The sequence below is a fragment of the Carya illinoinensis genome, chromosome 7, assembly GCF_018687715.1.
Source record: "Carya illinoinensis cultivar Pawnee chromosome 7, C.illinoinensisPawnee_v1, whole genome shotgun sequence".
In the NCBI taxonomy this organism is placed as follows: Eukaryota; Viridiplantae; Streptophyta; class Magnoliopsida; order Fagales; family Juglandaceae; genus Carya; species Carya illinoinensis.
The window spans coordinates 8,365,086-8,389,968 of record NC_056758.1 but is presented as its reverse complement, the minus strand read 5'-3'; the positions used below and the strand labels follow the sequence as shown (position 1 = coordinate 8,389,968).

At 34.1% G+C, this 24,883-nt stretch overlaps 2 protein-coding genes across 3 annotated transcripts; both read right to left on the bottom strand.

Annotated features, from left to right (window-relative positions):
* Nucleotides 1-2,719: 2,719 nt before the first annotated feature.
* On the bottom strand, nt 2,720-6,092 carry LOC122315385 (purple acid phosphatase 5-like). The gene is made up of 8 exons (XM_043131259.1): nt 5,856-6,092; nt 5,494-5,703; nt 5,214-5,325; nt 4,867-5,093; nt 3,861-3,999; nt 3,482-3,702; nt 3,278-3,399; nt 2,720-3,166 (listed from the first exon to the last, which is right to left on the bottom strand). Exons 1-8 carry the CDS (start codon nt 6,018-6,020, stop codon nt 2,977-2,979), a joined length of 1,386 nt encoding a protein of 461 aa, XP_042987193.1. The 5' UTR covers nt 6,021-6,092; the 3' UTR covers nt 2,720-2,976.
* A 9,196-nt stretch (nt 6,093-15,288) lies between these two features.
* On the bottom strand, nt 15,289-20,442 carry LOC122316813 (calcium-dependent mitochondrial ATP-magnesium/phosphate carrier protein 2-like). Of its 2 annotated transcripts, XM_043133609.1 has the most exons (5): nt 20,229-20,441; nt 18,021-18,532; nt 16,169-16,963; nt 15,936-16,026; nt 15,289-15,829 (listed from the first exon to the last, which is right to left on the bottom strand). In XM_043133609.1, the coding sequence occupies exons 2-5, from the start codon at nt 18,421-18,423 to the stop codon at nt 15,637-15,639; spliced, it is 1,482 nt and encodes a 493-aa protein (XP_042989543.1). In that variant the 5' UTR covers nt 18,424-18,532; nt 20,229-20,441; the 3' UTR covers nt 15,289-15,636. The 2 variants fall into 2 exon arrangements, with proteins under 2 accessions (XP_042989543.1, XP_042989544.1); XM_043133610.1 differs by lacking the exon at nt 15,289-15,829 and having other exon boundaries at nt 15,936-16,037; nt 20,229-20,442.
* Between the last annotated feature and the right edge of the window lie 4,441 nt (nt 20,443-24,883).

Here is a 24,883-nt window from a genome sequence, read left to right as displayed (position 1 = left end):
CAAAACTCTTTAATAATTTTATATTTATGTAGTTTTCTTTATATAGGATGGTTGTTTATAAAAATTAAAAATTAAATAAAATATTAATTTTTAATAATATTATTATTTAAAAATTTAAAAAAATTAAATTATGATTTAAAAATTTAAATTATTTATTATATTTTATATAAAAATTTAAAAAAATTATAATAATGAAATGAGATATATTAAGAATATTTTTCAATCTAAATAATCTTTAAAAATAAATAATAAAAAAATTCCATTTACAAATTAGTGCGAAGATTGATTATATGATAAGATTTAATTTATATTAAAATTTAATTTTCAAATCTCTTTTTATAAATTAGATTGTGTCATATTAACAACGTGAAATAAGTGTCTTCTATATCAATTCGTAAAGAGTAATATTTTAGTGATTTAAGTATAAATTTTTTTTTATAAAAATATATTTATAAGTTGATGTATTTTAACATTATATTAAGTAAATTATTTTATTTACTTTGAGGCAAAGACGTACCGCTTCGTGAATGGAAGTTGTAGAATAATTACTTGTTTTTTTTTTAATCTAATTCAAGTAAAATAATCTCTAATGCTTGTATGGTGGATGCCCACGAACACCTTGAACTGTGACTCTTGTGAGTGTCTACTCAGTTATGTAAACTCTACTTGGATGGAAAAAATCTTATAATTTATTTAATTTAATTTTATCTAATAATTATAATTTTTTTAAATTTTATATAAAATATAATAAATAATTTAATTTTTTTAAATTATAAAATAATAATATTAAAACATAATATTCTAATAATATTTTATTCAATTTTCATTCTTTTCCTTTTTTCTTCTCATTCTTCTTCTTTTTTTTTTTTTTTAATTTTTATTTATTTATCTCCACTTACTATGGTTGGATTTAGGTGTTGAGAAATATTGAAGTATATTGCAAATAGTAATAAAAAATAAATAAAAAATAATAATAAAATATTAAATAGTAGTAAAAAATAATAAATAGTAATAAAAAGTAAGTAAAAAATAATAATAAAATAATAAATAATAGGAAATTACGTTGAAGAAACCAGAACACAGCAAACCGCCCCTTTAACAACCCTTCTGCTTGAGCTTGAGTGATATCGGTTTCCATTATGATGTCTGCTTAAGAATCAATGGCGGAAGCGGGTTCAGTTTCTGCTAATAGGATTTGTACGGTGACTGAACGTGCCAAGCTGCACTTGGCCATGACTGTCTGCACGTTAGGTTATAATCTTGGAACCGGTGTTTAACATGGGAACAAACACGATTGTTTTTCTGCTCCCCTTCGCATACTTCTCAGACAAGTAAGCGGTTAGGTTGTATTATATCTGAAGTATTTCATTGTATCTTTTGTGTTTTTCAACTGCACATAGGAGTAAAAATATTTTTGCTGCTTAAACTCCTTTTGCAGCGCTTATAGCCTTATTCTTCTTCGTTTCTATAAAAGAGACAGACAGACCACCATTAAAGTATTTCTGTTTTGGTGCAGTTCTTCTTTCTGGGTTTAATCGTGTATTTGCTTTTTCCTTTCCTTCTTTTTCAAAGAAATTCTGTTCAATATATGATTGAGAATTTATCAAACTTGCAATTTTGGTACTCATTTATTCACACTAATGTCATTGATTTGTTATTTGAATAACTTAATGGAATGAAATCAACCACAAGTTTTGCCAATGTAAAGAGAAGCTTCACTTTACTGTATTGTTGTCCTACAAGCTCATGATCTAAATCACTTTAGGATCATCTCGGTAAAGTCAACTCGGCTCGATTGCCTGGTTACTTGACTACAGGTCCTCTCTCAATTCTCCATTTACAATAATGGAATTGGTGATTGCAGGGATGGGTGGCTTCGGAAAATGACATTACTGGTAGCTCTAATGGAATCTATTGCATTAGGCAAAAAATTCTACAGAGGGTAGGTCTCCAAAACCGAGCTACCAATCATTTTTCCTTTGAACTCTCTCCTCTGCAAAAATTTTACCATCTCTTAATACAGTTAATAGAGGCCAGGCTTCAAGCTAAGGGACAATTAGCTTAACCAGTAGGCTCCTGACTGGCATTTCAAATGCTTGGTTGAAGCATAGTAGACTTGAACAAAGTCAATAGCATCCTACACTAATGTTTGATGATATTCTTTTCATTCGCACTTTCAAACCAGAGTTTTTAGTAACTTGGCATACAGATTACTTTTAGAAATCTTTAAGGTGATAAATGCCATATCATTGATAAACATCAATCGCAAATGCTTTTCAGTAATTAAATTGTTAAGTAGCAAGCTGCAATATCTGTTTATCCAGGAAAATAACGTTTGTATGATCTCATTTTTCTTTGTTCTGATTTGCAGGATTATTGGAGCAGTGTTAATTGTAGCCGGACTATACATTGTTATGTGGGGGAAAGGCAAAGAGAGAAACATTGGCATGGAAAAGTCTGAGATTCCTGGTGTCTGAAAACAGAGATGGAGGAAGTTCTGGCAATGCCACTCTCAATCAACCATTACTTCCTACCTCTAACAGTGAATTTTATGAAAAGAATTAAGAAGAACAATTAAAAGTATGCCCTACAGTGCATCCCACTTTCTACCAAACTTTGAAATAGGTACTTCAGCATTAGCTATTTGTTGAAAAGGAAAAGTTGTTTTGGGGGCTCTGAAGAGATTAATGAAATAGAAATATTGGAGAAAGCCAAGGAGTCGAGCAATGTCTTCCAAGTTCCAATAATTGAGAAAGATAACGCTAGATTGGGAAACCTGATTATTTGACTTCCAAAGATTGAGCTGCTGGTTACCAAATTATCTGACATATATTCTAATTAGCATTATAAATACTACTAACCAGCAAAACTCAACTTAACAATAATTAAAACCGAGCCATCTAAACATGAAAAACCAAGCTCGCACCAAATTGGCGGTCAAAATGAAAAATGGACTAGGACTTTAGTGCTTCCTAATTAATGACTAAGCTCTTCAACTGGATAATAGTGCCTGTTGTATAACCAAAGAGAATCAGCAGCAACAGCATTACTATCTTGGTTACGGTGCCAAGTATAGTGGGCATGGGTCCTATTCTTTATAGCGAGAATTGCATGCCCAAAGCTTGCTTCCCGGAATGCAGAATAACTTGGTTGTTGGTCAGTAAAACTGCAGAAAACAATAGAGACATAAAAGAGTAAGGGAGTAGCAGATCGATACGGATAATTATCCAATTTTACTATATAGCAACTGAAATGAAATAAAATGAATGAACCACACCTGTTAGCTAGGCCCTCAATATTACCCCCATCACCAATTGTTATGTATATTGGTGCAGATTGGTCTTTTATTGGCGTACAGAGTCCATCTGTTATATTATACCTCACATTCGATATCCGCTCCTGAAGTAATACATTAGAAAAATGATTTATTCACCATTTGACATATCATGTTCTAATGTAATAAAGAACTAAGGAGGCTTACTGAACGCTCATAGGCATGAACATGACCGGCTAACACAATGTCAACTTTGCTTTCAACAAACCAGGATTCAAAAGCCACTCTCATGCTTTCTCCTTCCATAAAATGGTAGTTGTTGCTGTTATACCATGGTGAGTGAAGAAGAACTATAAGCCATGGAGTTTCAGCTCGATTAACTTTGGTGAGCTCCTGTTTGAGCCAAGCGTATTGAGGAGTGTATTTACCTGTACAAAAACAGAAAGTAATGTACGTCATGATGAGGCCAGGCCACTTTGCTTCTATAGATACTATTCTGTATTGCAATATATAATGATATTATTGTGAGTGAGAGAGAGAGAGAGAGAGAGAGAGAGAGAGAGAGGGAGAATTTCACTATTCATACCATATGCTGAGTAAGAAGAGAGGACAATGATGTGTGCAGATGCACGCTTAATGGAATACCAAAGTGGGGATGTACTTTGCGATGATCTGTAGGGCACGTGGTATCTTTTCATATAGGGCTTGAAAGGAGCATATTCTTGCTGATATTACATAAATACAAACATGTTAATGTGGTGAAAACGGCACTTACAGGATTCAGAAAATACTGTTCAACGACCAACATGTCCCTTTAATCTTGCTCTGTCTCTCCCTCTAGCCTAGAGGTCCAGTGATTGTACATTGAATAATAATTTTCATATAAAATTTTGTTACAACCAACCAATATGATAAAAACACTTAATCTAAACTAATTACTTTATCCTAACTACCTCATAATTGGGGTTTGAGTTACTTATTCTTATAATCTGATAAATCTTGAGTAGTAATCGAAATATTCTTGACAAGATCAAAGAATATTCTCACTTTGAATATCAACCACCAAGGCTACGAGGATGGTATATTAAAGAGTACGTTTTGAACTAGATACCTGAGGTTAGTGAAGATGATCTTGCTCTCAAGTTTTACATTTTCAGTGATTGCATCAGCTAAAAAGGCCTTAGGAAGAGAATATTACTCAGAAATTCCTTCAGCCAAATGTTGCTACTTCAAATAAATTATACCAGATCAAGCCTAGACATGATGTACTCTCATGCAATTAATGGCGCCTGATATTTTTCTGTTAACCAATTCTCTAACATGGTACAATAAATCAATACAGCATCTCAAATTCCATATCTGGAAATACTAAAGAGGACAAAATCCACCATGTCAGCTAGAGCTTCGCTTCATTAATACATTACAATCCATGCAGTAAGCAATTTTATACGAAAAGGCAACGGAAAATAAAATGAAAAAATGACACTCATTTTTCATTTGAAATGTTAAGCAAAATACCATAACAAAAATAAGGACACATGTCATTGTGGTAAATTAATTAGATTCTTAACACCTAAAGGTAGAAGTCTTACAATTTCTGGAGCAAAATCAAGTTCATGATTGCCAGCAGTCCAAATCCATGGCTGATACGCAGCACTCTTCTCAATAAACCGCCCCCATGTGTCCCATCTCTCATTGTCATGATATGGGTGATCATCTGCATAAGAAAGATCACCCGCAAACAACATAGTTTGCGCAGTCGGGTTGGAAATATAGTGCTCAAGCGTCTCATTAGAATCAATTGTCTGTCCCAAATCACCTGCAGATTAGGCAGATTGCTTCATTAATTATATGCCTATATATATATAGCTACTGCTAAAATAACCAAACCAAACAAAAAGATTTCTTTTGTTTCTGGGATGCAATCCTCGGTACTGACCAATAATACCAAATGTGTATGGAACATCTGGCCCTAGTTTGGGAGGAGTTCTGAAATGGAACAGACGGGCACTCTTGCCAATCCCAATCTCGTAAAAGTATTTAGTGTCATACTGAGCACACAAAAAGAAGGAAAAAATCATGTCAAGTATGGCCTAAAATGAGATTAATATAAATTGCATATCTACTTCGAGTATGAACAAGTATTTTATTGTATATAGATTATAGATACATAATCTCAAAGATGAACTAGAAACTATATAAAAAACCATTTACTTAACCTCTAATCTTTTAATGGTGGCATGATGAATGTAACCAGAAGTATAATTAAAGTATCTGTACGAGGTGATTTTGGCCGGAGCAGTAAGCTTATCATTCTTGAGCTTGCCCTCTGCAGCCCAATAGGTCACAAAATTCGGATGCCTCATTAATGGTGTAACCCATGAAATAATCACACCCCGTCCTCCACGATCTCCTTGGGTTATATGAACCTGCACACATAGCAAATTTCAGAGTTTTAGAATGTTAATTATTAGACTAGTGAAGACGTTTTTGATTTCTCAAGGCTGGGGAGATGCATGCAGACTCATTAACAGAACAATATTGAGATTGATGCATCACGTAGAGGGTAAAGGGTTAACACCTGCTCTGGTGCATTGAATCCTGGAGGAGGAGGAAAAGCTTCTTTCGGCAAGTCAGGAGATCCCTCAGCTTTCCTAACATAACTACTGGTAACACCACCATGACAGAAATCAACAACGCTCAGAAGAAGAAATAGGACTGTTAGCAAGCACAACGCAGTACTCATATTGAACTGCGTGCACGTAGAGAAGAGAAGGCAATTTTCTGTGGGGAATGACTGTACGTACGTACGTGAACGATGTGTTTAAATATAGGAAAGAGTGGCGGAGATCAGTTTAGAGATCCGATAAAGGAGAGATGTAGTAGTGTTTTGATGATGATAAGGATTCTCTTTCAGAGTAGAAATTAATGATTAAATAGTTATTGTAATCCAGAAAAATCTTAATTTGAGAAAAATGCTGAAGGCAGTTGAGAGTTCAAATTACATTATTTTATTTCTAATTATCCATTTACATTTACACGAGAATAATGTCATATGTCAGAGTCTTATTCCACTTTCATTTCACTATAATTAGATATGCATGGCACATTTATCACGCACCAGCTAAGTGAAAAACATAAAAAAGATATAAAATAAAAGTAGATATGTGTTGTAGGGCTGTTGAGTAGAACTTTATAATAAAAATAATATGACAATTTGGTGTATAGACAGACTAAGTGAGTGAGGTAAGGAGTGTGTCTTGGCCTATGGACATGTGAGGCATGGAGAGAGGAAGATTGAAGGTCTTGATTGTGAAATTAGTGGTACAAGGCAGGAGTGACAGGACCGTGAGTGCCAATTCTAAGTAGATGTTCTTTCACCGAGCATTGCTTGAGGATAGAAATGTAGAGACGCTGGATCCTTCTTGGCCAAGACTCCAGGAGGAAGTTCATAAAGGCCATTTCTAAGGTGGCCCTTGAGGAGCGGTTGTCGGGTATGCGAATCCTTCACAAAAAAAGAATTGGAATGAAATTAAAAGAAAACTGAATTATCAAGACAAAATTGACGCACGGAAAGTAAATTGCGAGTAATAGAAGGAACATGTAAGAGTGTGTGAAGTAAGAAATTGCTAGAGGGAGTGTACAAGTGAGCGGAACCAATGTTCTGAATGGGGAGAGTGGACCCATCTCCAATGCTGACTTGGTCGGATCCTTGATAAGATGTTGCATCCAAATTTAGGTTAGCAAAATCTGTAATAAAATGATTCGTAGCCATGATATCTGGAAACCAAGAAGTGGTGTTTGGAGCAGGGGCAATGGTGGCATAATTAGCAGAGAATGAATTAGAGGGGGAATGGTATAGCCCTGGTCATAATGATAGTAACAAGTTGCAACTGTGTGACCAGGTTTTTGACAAACCTGGCACACTGGGCAACCTTGAGATCAATTAGGAGGAATATTAAAATGACCCCTAAATGGGTCTTAACCACGATGTCCACAAGTAAAGGAGCCGCGACCTCTGTTGATATTAGAAGAAGGTTGTCTGGAAGTGGTATTAGAAATGATGGTAGTGCCTGAGAGCAGGGAAGATGTCTGATGGGTTAGCCGTGACTCATGATTAAGTAGGTAACTAAAGACCTGGTGAGTGGAGAGTGGGTCAGGCCGTGTGGTTAAAGAGGTCACAAGTGATTCATAATCACTTCCAAGACCAGTAGGGAGATAAATCATGAACTCAAATGAGGAAAGTGGCTATCTAGCACCTGATAAAGTGGAAGCAAGAGCCGAAACTTTGTGGAAATATGTAGTGATAGAATCTAACCCGTTCTTTAATGTGGCTAGCTGAAAGTGAGTTTGAGGACTAGGTGGAAAACATGGTTTGAAGGGTGGACCAAACCTCAAAGGAGGTGGAGCAAGAGAGAACCTCCGCTATAATGGTATTCGATTAGGAAGCATTAATGGTAGAGATGATGAGTTGGTCTTGCAAAATCTAGTTTGTATAGTCCGGATTTGGTAAGCCGTCGATCGTGCCAGCTGGTTGTAGAATAGATCCGTCAACATATCTGAAAAGTCGATGCCCCTTGAGGAAAGGCACAATCTGAGCCTTCCACAAGAGGTAGTTTTCGGTATTCAATTTGATTGTAACAAAATGTAAAGAAGTGTTGAGGGGGGTGGAGTTGATAGATGCTGGGGAAGAAGAATTCTTGTTGATGAGAGTGGGGTTGACAGATGGTGAGGAAGAAGAGTTGGGAACACTAGAGGACTTGGGATTGGCCAAGGATAGAAAGAAGATGGGCGTTGGTCCTTAAAGGCTCTGATACCATACTGAATTAAAGCATACAAAGAAATAAAATAGCACATCAAATGTTTGACAAAAGTTTCCAAAGAATTGGAGATTTTGTATTCTGTTTTCTCATATTCATTTCACTCACAGTATTACAGCACATGGGTCCTATTTATACAGATTTCTCATAGATGACAGATTTAATCATACAGCTCTAATTTCTCCATTCTATTACATAAGAATAATTTGAAAATGTGACAAGTGTAGCTACTTCATTGGTCAATTGAAGATTCTTCTTCTAGAAGCTAGTGACCTAAAGATCCTTGTGTACGTGTCCTCTACTTGTGAGGTATTGTTGTGGCAACGATATTCTCTTGGTTGGTGATTGCCTTAATACTATTCAACACATGTGGGTGACATTGGAGGGATAGTCGTTCACCTTTTTCTTTTTCTTTTTTTCTTTACAATTTCTATTGTTTTGGAAATGAATAAGTATAGACCTATAGTTATTTTATAAAATTTGATAAGGAATGTATGATTTAATAAAGTTGAAAATAGAGTACTACAAACAAGGATATATAGTAAATTTGAAAACATTCGAATTTGTACAAACCAATACGAGTTATTTTGAGTTTTATAGAAGCTGTATTATTTAATAATAGAACACGATTTTATTATTTTTTTTAAAGAATAAACTTTCATTCATATATTCATGTATTACAAAGTTTTTCAAAAGTAATACATGCATAATCACTTCTGGTCCCTCTTCAATCGTCGCAAGCTCACTATCACAAGATAATGCAAATTTGGTTGCTTTATGAGCTACTTTATTACCATCTCTAAGCACATCCCCCTCAAAAATGATATTCTATATCCTTAGCTCAGTACACAGCTCCATAGCTCTATCCGGTGCTAACAACTCAGCTTGCAAAGGGTTATCTACAAACAATTTTGGCATGCAAACAACAACCATTAAATCACCCTCCTAATTCGTAAGCACAATGCCTCCACCAATCTTGGATCTATTACTCTCTAAGGCTCCATCTCCCAGTTAACCTTATACCAATTCATCGATGGTTTTTGCCATCTAGTAGGTACTAATTTGGTCATTTGGTTTCCTTCTTCAAAAACTTTGTTTTTAATAACTTGTACTTGGTGGAACTCTTCTCTTTCATCCCAGGCCTTCTCCCACATTGAGCTAAGACTTTCAAACTTCTCTTATAAAACAAACTTATTCATTCTTAACTAAATTCTTCTCATAACAACTCTTCAATATGATTTTTCTACAATGCAGTTATCATATCTTCCCAAATATTATAAAAGCTAACAGATTCACAATTCCACTTTTGTAAACAACTAGATGAGTCTACCCAAATATCTTAAGCCGTTGCACAACTCCATAACAAATGAATGATAGTTTCCTCAAGTAGCCCATAGATAGGACATACATAATTAGCCATAACTTTCCTTCTAAGAAGATTACTCTTTGTGGGAAGTGCATCACCAATAGTTCTCCACATAAAAACTTTAACTACATTTGGAATATTCATATCCTAGATGGTCTTCCAAGCCTCAGAGCTATTAAGATGGATTGGTGACTTACCTCTGCAACCCCTCTTTAACTGATATGTTAGATAATAAGCTGATTTAACTGTAAGGAGACCAGACTTGGTAAGGCTCCAAACCAATTTATCTTCTTGTCCTCTTACTAAGTGGGAGTCTCTTAATTATATATGTCTCATCCTCATTCAACACTTCATTTATTAAATCAACATTATAACAACCTTACTATCAATCAGTTCATTAATATTGGCATTTTGATGCAGCAATTTTATTGGAGATTAAATCATATAAGTGGTAGGAGTAGGTAACCACTTATTACCCCATATTTTTATATTATCTCCATTTCCCACTCTCCATCTCATCCCTCTCTTTATTAAGACACCTGACCCCCAAATACTCCTAGATTGAGTGGAAATAATATGAAAATTGAGCACGAAAACTAAGGTCTTTTAGTCTAAAAAAGTCACTTATGCACATTCATATCCTACATTGCAGAAGAAGCATCACAGGGTCAAAATGGAAAAAAATGCATGTGAAATATTCACTCTGCCACTTAACTCTCATCCGGCACTTAGAAGAAATGGGAAAACAGAACCTTCTCGAGTGCCCTAACCTTTGTTACTCTACATTACAGACTCCACACCTCAGAGAACTGCATGGAATTGGAGGGAGTAACAACTTAGAGAGAAAGTGTAACAGAAGCTTTGGAGAAGATGAGGGAAGATATGCTAAAAGGAGAGTGGTGGGGCGTGAGAAGGGCACGGTGGATTTTTCTGGCGAGGCTCAAAAAAATACTCAGAGAGGATTTTGCTCTCAATCTGGATTTTCTTTGTTTCTTTTCGTTTTCTGGTGTGATGGATCATCTCTTTTTTGATTTTAAAAGTTTATTTTCATATTTGATGAAAGAGTAGTTTTTGAGTAACCTAGGTCAAGGGAATCCTTTGCACAGTGGAGCACTTGGTGGTTTTGGTTTCAATTCGTACTCTTATGAATTTCTATCAATTTCATAGACATCAAGTTTAGGGTCTCATCTGTAATCCTTTTTTGTCTCATTGTTGACTCTGGGCACGATGGATGCTCAAGGGACAACTACCTTAATTTCGAATTACTAAATGCCTTATGTTTGATATGAAATCTGTTGAGGTTATTTAGAAAGTGTTAGTTAGTGCTAAAATCATATACATTCTCCATATGCTTTGTTATTAACTGAAATTGCATGTAATTGTCATTGTAAATGCCAAACCCCATTGAAATCCATCAGTGCAAAGAGGACCCGTAGCCTAGGTACTTGTTTAAAGTTTCTTTTTTAGAAACCTAGTTCTAAATACTTCACTTGACTTCCTTTCTCCATGCACATAGCTTAGTTTCTCACCTATTTTCATTATAAATTTCATAGTGTTTTAGAATACACCACATCTTGTTCTCATTAAGCAATTCTAGAGGGGTAGCATGCTTTATTTTCAAATCTTTAAGTTACTATTACCTAAACTTGCCACGTGGTTCTGAGTAATTTTCGGTCAACTAATACTCTACCTTCTTGACTTTATTTATTTCAAGACAATCAATTGCAAAAAAAATGGAATTGCCCTGATCCCTGTGAAATTGACCTTGAACTCCCATTATACTCAAGTTGAACACCTTCTACAGATGGAAGGCAATTTAAAAGAAGAGCCACTCCTCCATATTTGTGATGGCCCACAACCCACTTTTGAATTCAAAATATCCTCATGTTTATAATATTTTTCCTTCATAATCTTAGCAACCAAGTAATCATGTTTTGTTAGCAACCTCCAGTATTGTTTAGCTAACATAACCTGATTAAAACTTTCAAGATCCATAAAACACAACCCACCTTGACTCTTTGATAGCCCTATCTTGCTCCATTTTTTCCACTAAATTCTTCTATCTTTATCCATATATCCCTATCAAAATCTTGCCATCATATTTGATATTTCCTTACACAACAATGTTGGCAACTTAAAAACACTCATTGCATATATAGGGATTGCTTGTATAACTGATTTAATAAGTATTTGTTTCCAGGCTTGTGTGAGACAATGATTTTCCAGCTATTGATTTTCTTCTACACTCTCTCCTTAACACCTTTAAAAGTTATTTATTATTTGAATGTCCATTATTTGCTATAAGATATAAATTGATTTATAAGATTGATACTTAATTTGCAATATTAAAGTATCAATGGAATTAATATTGGATATGATACAAGAAGGCAATTAAGGAATTGGTGATATCAAAAGTTTAATTGCATATTCTAGGATAAGACATTGCTTAGAAGATAAGATGACAATAGTTGTCCAAAGATGTTTGTGAATTCATGATAGCAATGAAGCTTGAGATAGTCCTATATTCAGGTGTGAACTTTGGACGATGTGGCGAAAAGTGGTGGACACACTTGATCCTCTCATTTCTTCAACCTACCAAAAACGAAATGAGCCCTCTTCTTCCATTTCAGATTGTGAGACATATTAACATTAAATAAAATATAAGTCCCAACTATACACAAAATTGTCTCGAGTGAATGTAGGCCTTAGCTTTATTGAAAATTGATCATAAATTGAGAACTAAATAAGAACTTATATACAACTATGTAATAAAAATGTATTTTATAAAACTTTATAATAATTTTTACTTTGGACAATGCTAGGGATTGAGAAAGGTTGTAACACCCAGGCCAAACCATTTTTTAAAGTCATTACATCACCCAGGAGTGGATCAAACATTTCAAAACTTTACCCAAAACCCAAGCCCATGAACCAAGTAAGATTCCATGCACGTCTCTACACTATGCACATTCCTTTCCCACTACATTTATGACAATAGTTTCGTGTATATAGATATATATTCACATATAAGCATGTTGTTCATTAGTTTTACAAACTAGGGTTGCCGCACCTTCCTCTTAGGTTTTAGGAAACAAACATCCAACCAAGAGGTAGCAAAACATCGCTGCTAACCAGCAACAAAACAAATGAGCCTCAAGATAACACACTGCCCAAAGCCACCGCGATACCTTTCTTGCACACCACCCCCACATGCTGAGATCACTTTTGTACGGCGAAAGCCACTAGCCCCACTGCTCAGCCCATGTGAAACCAATAACCACCTTGACTCTCCAATAAAATTGTTGTTTGAATGTAACAATTTACATTCAAATATAATAATTATTGTTCGAACCTTGACGACGTCCAAATGATTTGGTACGTTTCAAAAAACATACTTTTAGTGACAAAAATCAATTCTAACCAAAAGTTGGTCACGTTTGAACATTCAATTGAACATTGAGTTACAAAACTGATACAAAATATTTTTTGTGTTGGTTGAACTTCAAATAAATAAAGAAATACATGAGAGAAAAGCATATTGACTAGTGATTATGAAGCCTTAATTGTTGACTAAAGGGGATACCAAAAGCCTCTACCCTACCCTCCCTCTCTATCTATTCAAGGGATGTAAGGGCAGAGGCCTTTGGTTTTTTCATGTTGTCATTGACACATCTATTTGGTGACGTGTTTGTTGTGTCTATAGGTTGACAATATTTTTCCATCACACAAAAGATTTTGTATTGGTTTAGTCTCTTTTTTGGTGACAGTTGTGTTTAGGGCTTTATAGGAATCGAGAAAATGGGTCAGAAACCGATCAGACTGGTCGCCAAAACAATGAACCAGCTGAAACGAGTAGAGAACCAATCGGTCAGCAGCAAGAATTATGCAAAACCAACATCGACCGGTTCGGTCCTAATTCAACCCAATGAAAAACTGTTAAACCAGCTGATGCCATATATACCTTTTTTTATTTTTATACCTATACAGAAACGACGTCGTTTAAATGTCATTTGGAGTTGTTTAAAGCCAAACAGCTCATTCCAAAACGAGATTAAACGAACCCCTCAGCCCCTATCTTCTTCCCAATCTTCTTATTCCTCAGTCTAGGATTTCTATCTCCTCTACAAGTGTTCTTCACACACTCATGACAGAGTTGCAGATGATGCTCCTCCGTCATTGAGATGCTGACGGCAAACCGAATATCGCAGTGAAGCACGTCGAGACTGAGACTATCGGTTTTCTCTCCCCCAGTCGACCGGTTTCGGCCAGTTCTGAGCATCATTCTCCAACTTCGGTGCGGCATCGGTTTGGCACCAAAACCGCGCTGATCCTATTGGTTTTCACTCGTAGTTGTGTTTGTCACAAATGTTACGATTTGTTGTAGCATGTGAATCCGATATGAACATGATACAAAATAAGTGGGTTTGAATTTGAGTTAAAATAGGTTGACTCAATGAGACACAGTTAATAAACGGATAAACCTACAAAATTTGCAATCAACCCCTATAACATAAATAAATTATATTTTCAAATTTGACAAATATTGTCTTATATATTTTTTGTTGTTGAGAATATGTAATATTAGTATTATTATTTTGGTTATTTATATCTATTAACTTTTTTTTCGGTTAATATCTAATTTTATTTTATGAAAATATTAATTTTCTTCTATATTATTGGTTTGGATGTTAATAATAAAATATTTTATCTTGAATCTATTTATAATTGTGAATTATTTATATAATTATCATTGGATTATATATAAAATTGTATTAATTAGATTAAAAAATAAATATACGACCAACTCAACCCATTATATGAAATGGGTTGAAATGGTTGTCCATTCCAATAAAATTAATAACTAAACCGATTAAGCAGATCGTGTGATGTCACTCATTATTTATACAGGTCATATTAGAGTTTTAGAGTTTGACTCATTTAATTAAACGAATTGCGTTCAGATTAACTCATATAGCCTATTCTTATAACTTGACACGATACGAGCATGAATTACAACCACTTATGTAGAAGAGAAGGTAGAAAGGTTTTCTGAATTTTTTGGAGAAGGTGGCAATGGACTCTATCCACCCCCTCTCTATGGGGGTGATCGCCATTCGCCACTCCTCTAGGATGACCATTGTAGATGGGAGAGATTGCCATGTGGAACCACCATTGCAATAGAAGAGTGAGCTATAATGTATTGTGTTAGTTCTAAGTAATCAGAAGTGTAAAACACCTATTAGAAGGTGAAATATATATTTTTGCCATCCCTTAATTGCAAATTGCTTCTCCACCGACAATATTTTTCCCTCTGGCTAGTGGATTCTGTCCGGCATTTGCAATCTTTGACAAGTAAATAAATATCTTGCCCGCCAAATACTTGCAAGGAGCTTTAAAAAGTAAAAAATAAAAAATAAAAAAAAAAGAAAAGAAAAAAGCTTGCAACGAAAATGATCTATACAATTTTAAAGTATGCAACTTCCACACATTCCATATCAAAGAAAAAAAAATCTAGGACTCACATGAAAAAAATCAACTTTTTCATGATATATCCCACTTTTTTAAAAGAAGTATAAAAGACTTACTAATCTTAAAACTATGTCTAACATTACTCTATATGTAAACCGAATTGCAAATATTCAGAACTAAAAAATAGGTAAACATTTAATACTTTGTCCATCACTAAATTCATGTACTTCTCGGGCAGCCTGTTGGAATTCATAACCAAATTACATATATGTAAAGAGGGTACAAATTGCAATACCTGAGGGGCGAGGGCTCGCGGTGAATGGGAGATCTCAGGGCACCTGAAGTCGGACACGCAAAAGAAATGGAATTCTGCTATAGTAATTTTGACTTTCTTGAGCCACTAAAATGAATTACAAAATTGGTTTCTCGGTCAATTGTGTATGTTTCTGTATAATACAACAATTATATGCTAATGCTCGCGAAGCTTGATAAAAGTTTCAAGCCAATGAAAACAAATATCACCCTTCAAGGTATCTGGCCATAGCAACATTATTTGTGTTGTGACAGCAACAATTGACTATACCTACTAAATTACGGATATTATCTTCTCGTCATTATCTTCATCATCCAACCCTCTCAACATTTGTCAACTCTCTAAGGTCAGCCATGTCAATCAGAATAATCATCGGATGAAGCTGCATAATTCTTCAGTCCAGATCCAGACTCTTTTTCATGGACTCGTAAACCATGTATGTAATACTTGCAGACGGGACGACTTTTAGCAAATTAGGGAATAGTCCTTTGTAGAACCCTCTCAACCCTTCATGTTGAAAGGTTCTCCTAAATACATCAGCCATCCCCTGATAAGCAGCATCAGCATTAGCACGCTGAGCTTGCATTCTGGCAAGCAGTAGCAAAATTAGCCTCATCTTAAAAAGACCAAATTGAATAGAAGTTTAATCAGGACTTAAGCAATAGCCAAGATAGTGAAAAAACCTTGATTTACCTTGTTCTGACAACCTGCAATGGATAAACACATGTTGCACCAAGAGCTCCTGATATTGTCCCACATCCCAATTGCACAAAAGGACCAGGTTCTACAGAAAATCTAAAAAAGTTCAACATACGAGATAAAGGCAGACTTGGAATAAAACAAACACGCACAAAAAGGAAAGAAGAAAATGGAAGAGAAATGGAAAGATTGTGAAAAGAAGCTAGCCGTATAAAATAGGACCTTACCACCGTCATGAAGAATATACTTCTTGGACATATCTTTCAAGGTTTCATATGCAGCAAGATCAATCCCAGCGTAAGGGATAATCCCAAGCAGAGATGGAACAACGCCCCTATAGAATGCCCGGGGTCCCTCATGTACCCATATATCTCTTGACAGAGTTCCAAGACTAGGAACTCTTCCACCTTCACAAGTGTATGTTTGTAATCTAGTTTTTACAAGATCCATTGGATAAATAGTAGTCTGTGCAACGGCACCAGCCAAACCACCAGCAAACAGGCGCCCAGCAGTGCCAACATCAGCCTTACTTCCTTCCCCTCCTGCTCTAGCATTAACAATGAATTGTTTCAGCATTTCGTAAGCATAGAACCTGATGGCACTTTCAGGGGCCACCTTCAGAACATTCAACCCATTCCCTCGGAAAAAACCCAAGAAGCCACCTTCTCTCCAGATAGTCCTTATTGCTGGCATGATACGAGCTCGTGTTGTTTGTACTTGCAAAACAACCTTTAGACGATCAAGAGGTGCAGTAGCTGTACGGGATGTTGCTCCTGCTACCCCACCTGCAATAAGATATCTACTTGCATGGATATGTTGACTGATGCCCTCTGGGATTACAGTCTGTTCCCCAATATCAACAAGGCATACCCTCTCTAAATAATGATAAATGTTCTCAATAGTTGCCTCGTGAGGGTAGAGCAGAAGAAAATCCCTCCACTCTTCAAATGTAATAACCCCGTTGTTATCTTTATCAACACGCTCAACAAAACGGGCAAGTTCCTCATCATCAATTTCAATCCCTACAAAAGAGAGACTGAAGTGGCTTATAGAGGGAAACAGCCCACTTAAGAGAAAAACCATGTCTGAAAACAGGGATTTTAAGTGCTATGCATACACAGATGGTACCATAAGCCGACATGGTTACAGGAAGTAAATTGCAATCTAGCACTGAAGCTTTAGGTGCCGTTTGAATAGTGAGTTGAGATGAAAGTTGAATAAAATATTGTTAGAATATTATTATTATTTTGGGATTTGAAAAAGTTAAATTGTTTATTATATTTTGTGTGGGAATTTGGAAAAGTTGTAAAGATGAGATGAGATGAGATGAGATGAAACACTTTCACTATCCAAACGGGGCCAAGCATTTACTATTAGACCAAAAGGGGAAAGAAGTAAATTTATGCAATTTGCCAAAATATTTACTTACTTAGCCTAATGAAGGTTGGAATGAAAAACATAGTTACATAAATATAATACAACTACATTGGTCTTAGTGAAGTACAACAGCTGTACATCTGCAACAATAAAGAAGGCAGTTGGTCAGCTATCTCAATTTTGTCAGAAATTTCAATAAATTGAAAACTCTTGTTCTCGGATATATTTGCCAGTCCAAGTCATCATTACATGTGAAATTGCTTGGAAATAGGCATTAAATGTTAAAGAGGTAATCACGTTGGGTTTTTCTTTTTTTTAATATATATTTGATATATATATAGATTACATTTTATTAATGAACCTTAAGTTGCAAAAACTGTCAGAATACTCGGCTAAGCTAAAATGTAAAAAGCACTACTAACTTTGACAAGAAACTGAACATTCTACTTTCCAAATTAACTTAGCTATGTTATTTTCTCTAGGGGTTATAGAAACTAGAATGGGAGGATGCAAACTTGATTCCCAAACAGAGATACATAGGGGCATAACAGGTATATTATAAATATGTGGGCTAAAGCTCGGAACCCAGCATCCAATAACCCCGAAAATGGAAACATTGCGGAAGCATTGAGACAGTTTGATAAAAAATACATGCAGAAGTTGAAAATAATAATAGGAAGAATAAATGGAGTTTGAATTTACCCGCCCTAATAAGTGCATCCAAGAGCTCTTCAGGTGTAATGCAACCATTGTGTTCAACATCTATGGCTTGAAAAATGCAATAAAGCTCAAGTTCCTTGTCATCCATGTACCGCTTAAACTCCAGGTAATCGACACGACCATCTTGATTGGAATCACACACACTTAACAAATCCTTGGCATACTTGTACTGGGATGGTATTTGGAGTGCAGAGAGGCCAGCCTCAATCTGTGTATAGTCCAAATACCCCACATTTGTGGTGTCAAAGAAATTGAACAGACTGCGGATTCTCAGGTCCCTCTCTTCTTTGGTCTCTCGCAGCGCCAATAGGACATGATCCATTGAAACAGGCCCTGGTTTCCTCACCGGATTGCAGCACTCTTTCTTTGGTTTTGCATCCATCATATAGAAACCAAAGCTGTAATGCCCAAAATCCAAATTCTGCTTGATAACCACTGTAACCGTAGTGCTCTTGACTTGCAATTAAAATTTACCGCAATACATGCTAGAGCAACTAATTTCACAATAACAATTTATCATCAACAATACCAAGCCACAAAAAACGTATTAAAAAACCTCCAAAGCAAGACAAATTATAAAATTGTCACAGTAGTAAAAAAATATTGAGTCTAAAGTCCCTAGTGCCTCCACAATCATCTGCTTGAATAAGTTGTACTTGAACCAGAAATGTTATCTAATTAAATGAGAAAACTTAGTAAGAAGAGATAACTACCACCAGAGTGGGATCGAGCCATTTTCCAATCACACTTTTATACAGAGATATGTAAAAACAGTTCTATATCAAACCTTTCAAAAGTAATGCAGTCCATAAACCTTCAATTTAAATTTCATCCCACTTTGGGCAATAACATCTAATATAATGTTACAAAAACCAACTCCCAAGGCATTTCCATTCTTGTCAAACACTTTCTCCCCTGTAAAAGAGATGCACTTTGGAGTCTTTAGCTATGAGCCCATATTACACAAAAAGTCTACCGATAGCCCAATTCAAGAAACAACATAGTTACACAATCCCCATTGCAAATCTATTCTTCACGCCCTTATAATAGGACCAATCTATCACCTCACTTGCTATAGGGAGTATTTACAGTGCTTACCGGCATGTATAATTAGAAAAAAGTAAAATAAGAATAAAAAACTATAACCATATCTATACAGATACAGCCAAATTCACTTTGCACCTTTGCTTTTATCCATATCTCATCACACTCCTTTTCACATAAATCCGAGGCACAATTCAGTTTATCATTTCCAGCATGTGCGCATCACACAGAAAAAATCAATTTATCCTTTCTCAAGGCACCACTATACACAGCTCAAAATATTCCCATATATAAAAATTCAGCTCAACTCTCTTCTTTAAACACTATTAGGAGATTTCTTTTATAAGAAAACACTATTAGGAGATTATCAGCGGGGAACTCATAGATTTAGTAAGGTCCTTCATCTCGAGTTTTAAATCTGCTTTTCTCAATTTTGAACCTAGCCATTTTGGATGAGGACAAAAGAGATTGCAAGATCGAGCGTGCTTATTGGTGTTCATGTAGTAAAAACATTTTAAGCATCAAAGATAGATCAGAGACAAGCATAAAAAATATAGTAGAAGTTTCATTAAATTGCGTTCAACCTTAGACATTAAAAAAACACAGATCAATGGAAAATTCTCTTTAAATATATCACCAAATACATATTTCGTGTCATTATCCATTTTATAGAAAACATTGCGTTTAGGGTTATTTAGAAAATCTGGGCTAACCAAATCTGCTTAGCCAGCGTGTGCACACCAAATATCAAATTTATACACGTTTCTTAAATCAGTTTTACGCTGTTCTACACATAAAATATGTATTTTAATATTGAAACCCAGAATAGACAGTTACCATTCCTAAATTTACCGAATCTCTCATTCCTTTATACTTCAGTTCTTCAAATTAAACCCCCACCGATACAAACCAGCACCACTTGTAATCTCTGATAGCCTAGTCAATCTCTCTATGCATTCGATTTTCTCAAATTCTTCCAATTTAATCAAAATCAACATAACTTAAAAAAAAAATATCCACATAGCAAAAACCCACCACATTTTCGGATAACTAAAACCCTATAGTCAGTTTTCTCAAATGATTCCTATTCAATAAAAATTAACTAAATTTAACATCGGAATATCGCGATTTGGTCGAATTACATACCTAGAACACACCAATGTGATGAAAGTGCCCAAAAATTCGAGATGGGTGAATCTGGTCTCGCCACCTCAATTAGACTCCGGGCACCAGCTCTATTTTCGGCTATTTTAGGGGGCGGCAGGAGGCGAAACACGGTGCTCTCGTCTCTGTCTGTCTGTCTCTCTCTCTCTCTCTCTTGTTTCGGTGGCTTCAAAATTGGAAAGAAAGTGCTGTCTTGTTCTTTTCTCTCATATTTTTTTTTATTTTTTTTCACGGAGAGGAAACATTGGCTGGGAGAAGGGACACGTTTACTTCTCCTGTATACATTTAGTTATATTTAGGGAGAAAATCTATTTATCATTTATTTTTTTTAATTTTATTTTATAATGTATCATTAGATAATAAATTTATAAATAAAATATAATAAATAATTTTATCACTCATCATATCACACACTATATTTTTTTAATTTTTTAAAATTTATTCATTTTAAATGAATTGAATTTTTTTACTTATTATCCATATTCTAAATATTTGGTAAAAGAAAAATAAATAAATAAAAGTGTAGTATGTGATGTGTGGACTTATGTTTAGAATTTTTTTATAATAAATAATCTCTTATCATTTAATATCACATCATAAAATGATGAAATGAAGATGAGAATTATAATGATAGTAGCATTAAATTCACCTGAATATATTCAATCATTTCCTTTAAAATTCTTAAATTTTTCAAAAGTTAATATCATTAAGAATATATTTTGATTGAAAAGGTTTCAACACAAATATTTTTTTTAGAATCTCAAAAGTGATGGAATTCATTAACAATATGTCTAATAAAATTATGAGTTTTTAATTTTATGAAAGTTTTATTTATTTGTCGTTAAATTAGGGTAAAATGTATTAATGGAAATTCTTAAGATTTTAATGTAAAGATATTAATTTTCTGAAAATTTTAGGATATGTTTGGATAGTGAGATAAGAATTTTTTATTTTAGATAAAAGTTTAAAATATTATTTTTTAATATGATTATTATTTTAAAATTTAAAAAAATTGAATTGGAATTAAAAAAAATTAAATTATTTATTATGTTTTGTATAAAAATTTAAAAAAATTATAATAATAAGATGAGATAAAAATTTGTATTTCACCCCACTTGCTAAACATACCCAAATCCTTTGACAGCACATCGTTACTATCATGAGCATTAAAAGCATTAGATCAAGTCATTCTTTGAAAAATATAATATTGAAAGAAGATTTTCTACAACTTTCTTTCCAAATAGAAACAACAAAAATATTTTTAATTATTATTATTATTATAGGTGTCCGTTCTTTTATTTTTTGTTGTTGAAGAGAATATATCTTTTGTGAAACTTTATTTATTTATTTTTTATACGGGGTGGGGGGTTTTGCATTCAAAATTTTTATTTAGAGAATCAGATTATGTACTATCAGGCCATTATTGTGAATCAATGAAAATAGAGAGAGAGAGTTCCAAAGACAGAGAGAAAATGAGAGAGAGAGGTTTTCATATAATCTCGTAATCTGAACTTAGAAACACCCATATATATAAGAATACAAAAGTATTAATTGACGACTACAACCTGGTCAATTACGACGGCTAAATGTGGTCATACAATACAAGTTGGTTTATAACACTTCCTCTTTGAATGACCATATTTAAAAAATATGTCTCGTTAAAACCTTGCTAAGGAAAAACTCTGTGAGAAAAAACTAATGGCGAAGAAAAAATAGTACAGTATTCATGTGTACCGTCAAGTGCTTTAGGATTGCCTCATTAAAATCTTGTAAAGAAAAACCCAGTGAGATAAAACCTTAGTAAAGGAAAAGAGTACAATCAGCACAAGTCTTCAAGACATTACTTCCCCTGAAAAGTGCATGATAATAGGTCTTCAAGTATCCGCATTCCAATGTTCTGCACAATCTTCTTAAATGTTGCAGTTGGTAATGCTTTAGTGAATAAATCTACCAGATTATTACTTGACCGTATTTTCTTGACATCAATTTCACATTTCTTTTCATGAATTGCAATGATCTTCTTGTGGACTTGATCTATGTTGATAAAATAATCACATATTGAGGGCTTCAATTGCACTGAGATAAGATACCTCAGGACCAAGAATTTCTTCATCGTCTTCACAAGGATGAAATGGATCTTTCTGCTTATCAAATAATCAAGCAACCCTTAGGGTACTCAGGGAATGAGTTTTATCCATATAAAAGTGCTTCAAGACTTTATAGTGAAACTCACCATATTGATTCAAAATTATTTTAACATTAAATTCACTACTCTTCTGGAGTTGTGCTCTTCTGGAGTTCTTGTAAATAACAAAGTTAGTAGAGAATTCATCAAAATTAAGCCGTTAACCTCCTTTTTCAACAAAAACGGTGGCCAGCGTTTTAGACCAGACAAGCATCGCAGGCTTTTTCAGCTCTTTTGTAGCTGTCAGGCACCACAGAATTATGATACTATATCTCTTATAGAGAGATGCTTCACTAGAGATGCTGTGAAACAATAGAGATGTTTTGTCATAATTTTCTCTATAAATGAGATATTCAGCTCATCTACATTCGCATCTCATCTTCTTCACTTTTCTGTAATTATACTGTATTCTTACTCTGCAATCTCTTTCTGCATTCTTACTCTGCAATGGCTCAGCAATCTCTTATGGCCAATATATGAGGTATTCTACACCTCGTTCATCAGCTGTTTCTGCTTCTACCACAAATATTATAATGCAATACAATAATGATCTGACTAATAAGTCAGATAATAAAGTTATCTACGAGCTTGTGAGTCTCGGTACCCGATACTCATCATCCATTGTCTCATTTTCTCAGCAACTGTAATCTAAAACTTGTGGGATTGACAAACTCTACGAGAATATTTCTATCCTTCAACGACTTCTTCTGAAGTTCAACATGAAGATAGGAGCAATAAAGTAAGAGAATAGGAATTTAAAATCTTTACTTAAATTTTCTTTTCGATTGCCTACTCCTTGAGATAAGGTTGCCATGCAAATTCTTGAAAAGTAAGAGCGTTTAAAGAATGAGGCGAAATGCCTCAAATTTCTGTAATTTTGCTTCAAGATAATAAAATAATATTTCACAAATATTCATATTTGTGTTTTTATCTTCTGATAGATATTCTGTATGCTCCATTTTATTTCTCCTTTAATAATACACACTTCTTACAAAACCGTAATATGAATCTAAAATACTAATTGTATTTAAGAGATGGTATTTCAGAATTAATAATATCATTCATCTCCCCCTTGAAGCTGCAAGGATTTCAGATTTATATTTTAAATATTTGCAGTTTTCATGAGCTCTTCTAGAGACTCAATGACATTTAAATCATCTATATAAACTGCAATAATAGCTTGTTCCACGTGCGTTTAGATTGTTTTAGATCATATAAGGATTTTTGAAACTTGATAGAATACATATTTCTAGATGTATTTAGATTAGAAGTTTTAGGCATTTTCTATCATTCAAGAATTTTCATATATATATATATATATGTCTTGATCCAATGATCCATATAAATATGCAGTGAATCATGCATATCCAAACTCTCGGTAACTTTCAACCTAATAAAAATTTCAATATAATTTCAACCACTTTAAAAGTATATCAATATTGTTTCTATGAGAAACCGACTTGTGATTTACATATCACACTTTCAGATTAAAAATTTCAGGCATTTTATATCATTTATATAAATATTTATTGATATTCAAGAAGCATCACCTATTTAGGTGTTTGGACTACGAGTCCATATGTATCACATTTTACTAGTGATATCAATTCTATAGGAATTGTCTGCGAGAAACTGACTCGTAATTTATATATCACATTTTCATTCCCTTTATATAAATACCTATTGATATTTAATAAATATCACCTCTTTAGGTGTTTGGACTACAAGTCCATATGCATCATATTTTACTAGTAATATCAATTCTGCAGGAATTGTTTCTTTCAAATTTGGCCAATATTTTTACGTCAGTATTCTTCGACGGTTCTTGATTCACTTTCTTCATTACTTCTGATAATGTCAATTGCCATCTTATATGAAAATATGTTGTCGACAACGGTTTTATTTCTATCTAAAATTTCTCCAATATTCATGAAATGTATCAAGATCTTGTTATTTTCAGGTACCTGTCCCTCTTCAAGGGAAAACATTTCATGAAAAAACCTTTTTAGGAGGCACTCTTCAAGAGATTATATGGGAGAATTTTATAGAGAAAATTTGGATGGATCTTATTACTTGTTTTGTGGGTATGACCTCTTCAGGAGCACAAAATTATTTGTTCTTTTTTTCTTTTGAGATGCTTTATCTTTTGTATCAATAGGTATCACATGCTTTTAGACATGTCTTATGTTCATTAGACTGCTAAATTTCTTAATTGTCTTACGGGGACTTCAATCCATGCTGGGATTTTAGCAGTTAGAATATGAGACATTTTATCTTATTGCATCTATAATTTAATTATCATCTGAACTTCTAGTTCACCTATGATAATCAAAATAACGTCAAATTATTTCATTTTATTTGCTTCTAACAAATTTTTCTTTTCACTCCTAGTGGTAAGACTTTATAGTAAAAGAATCTTCTGGTTCTTTTATGGACGTCCATATGAAAATTT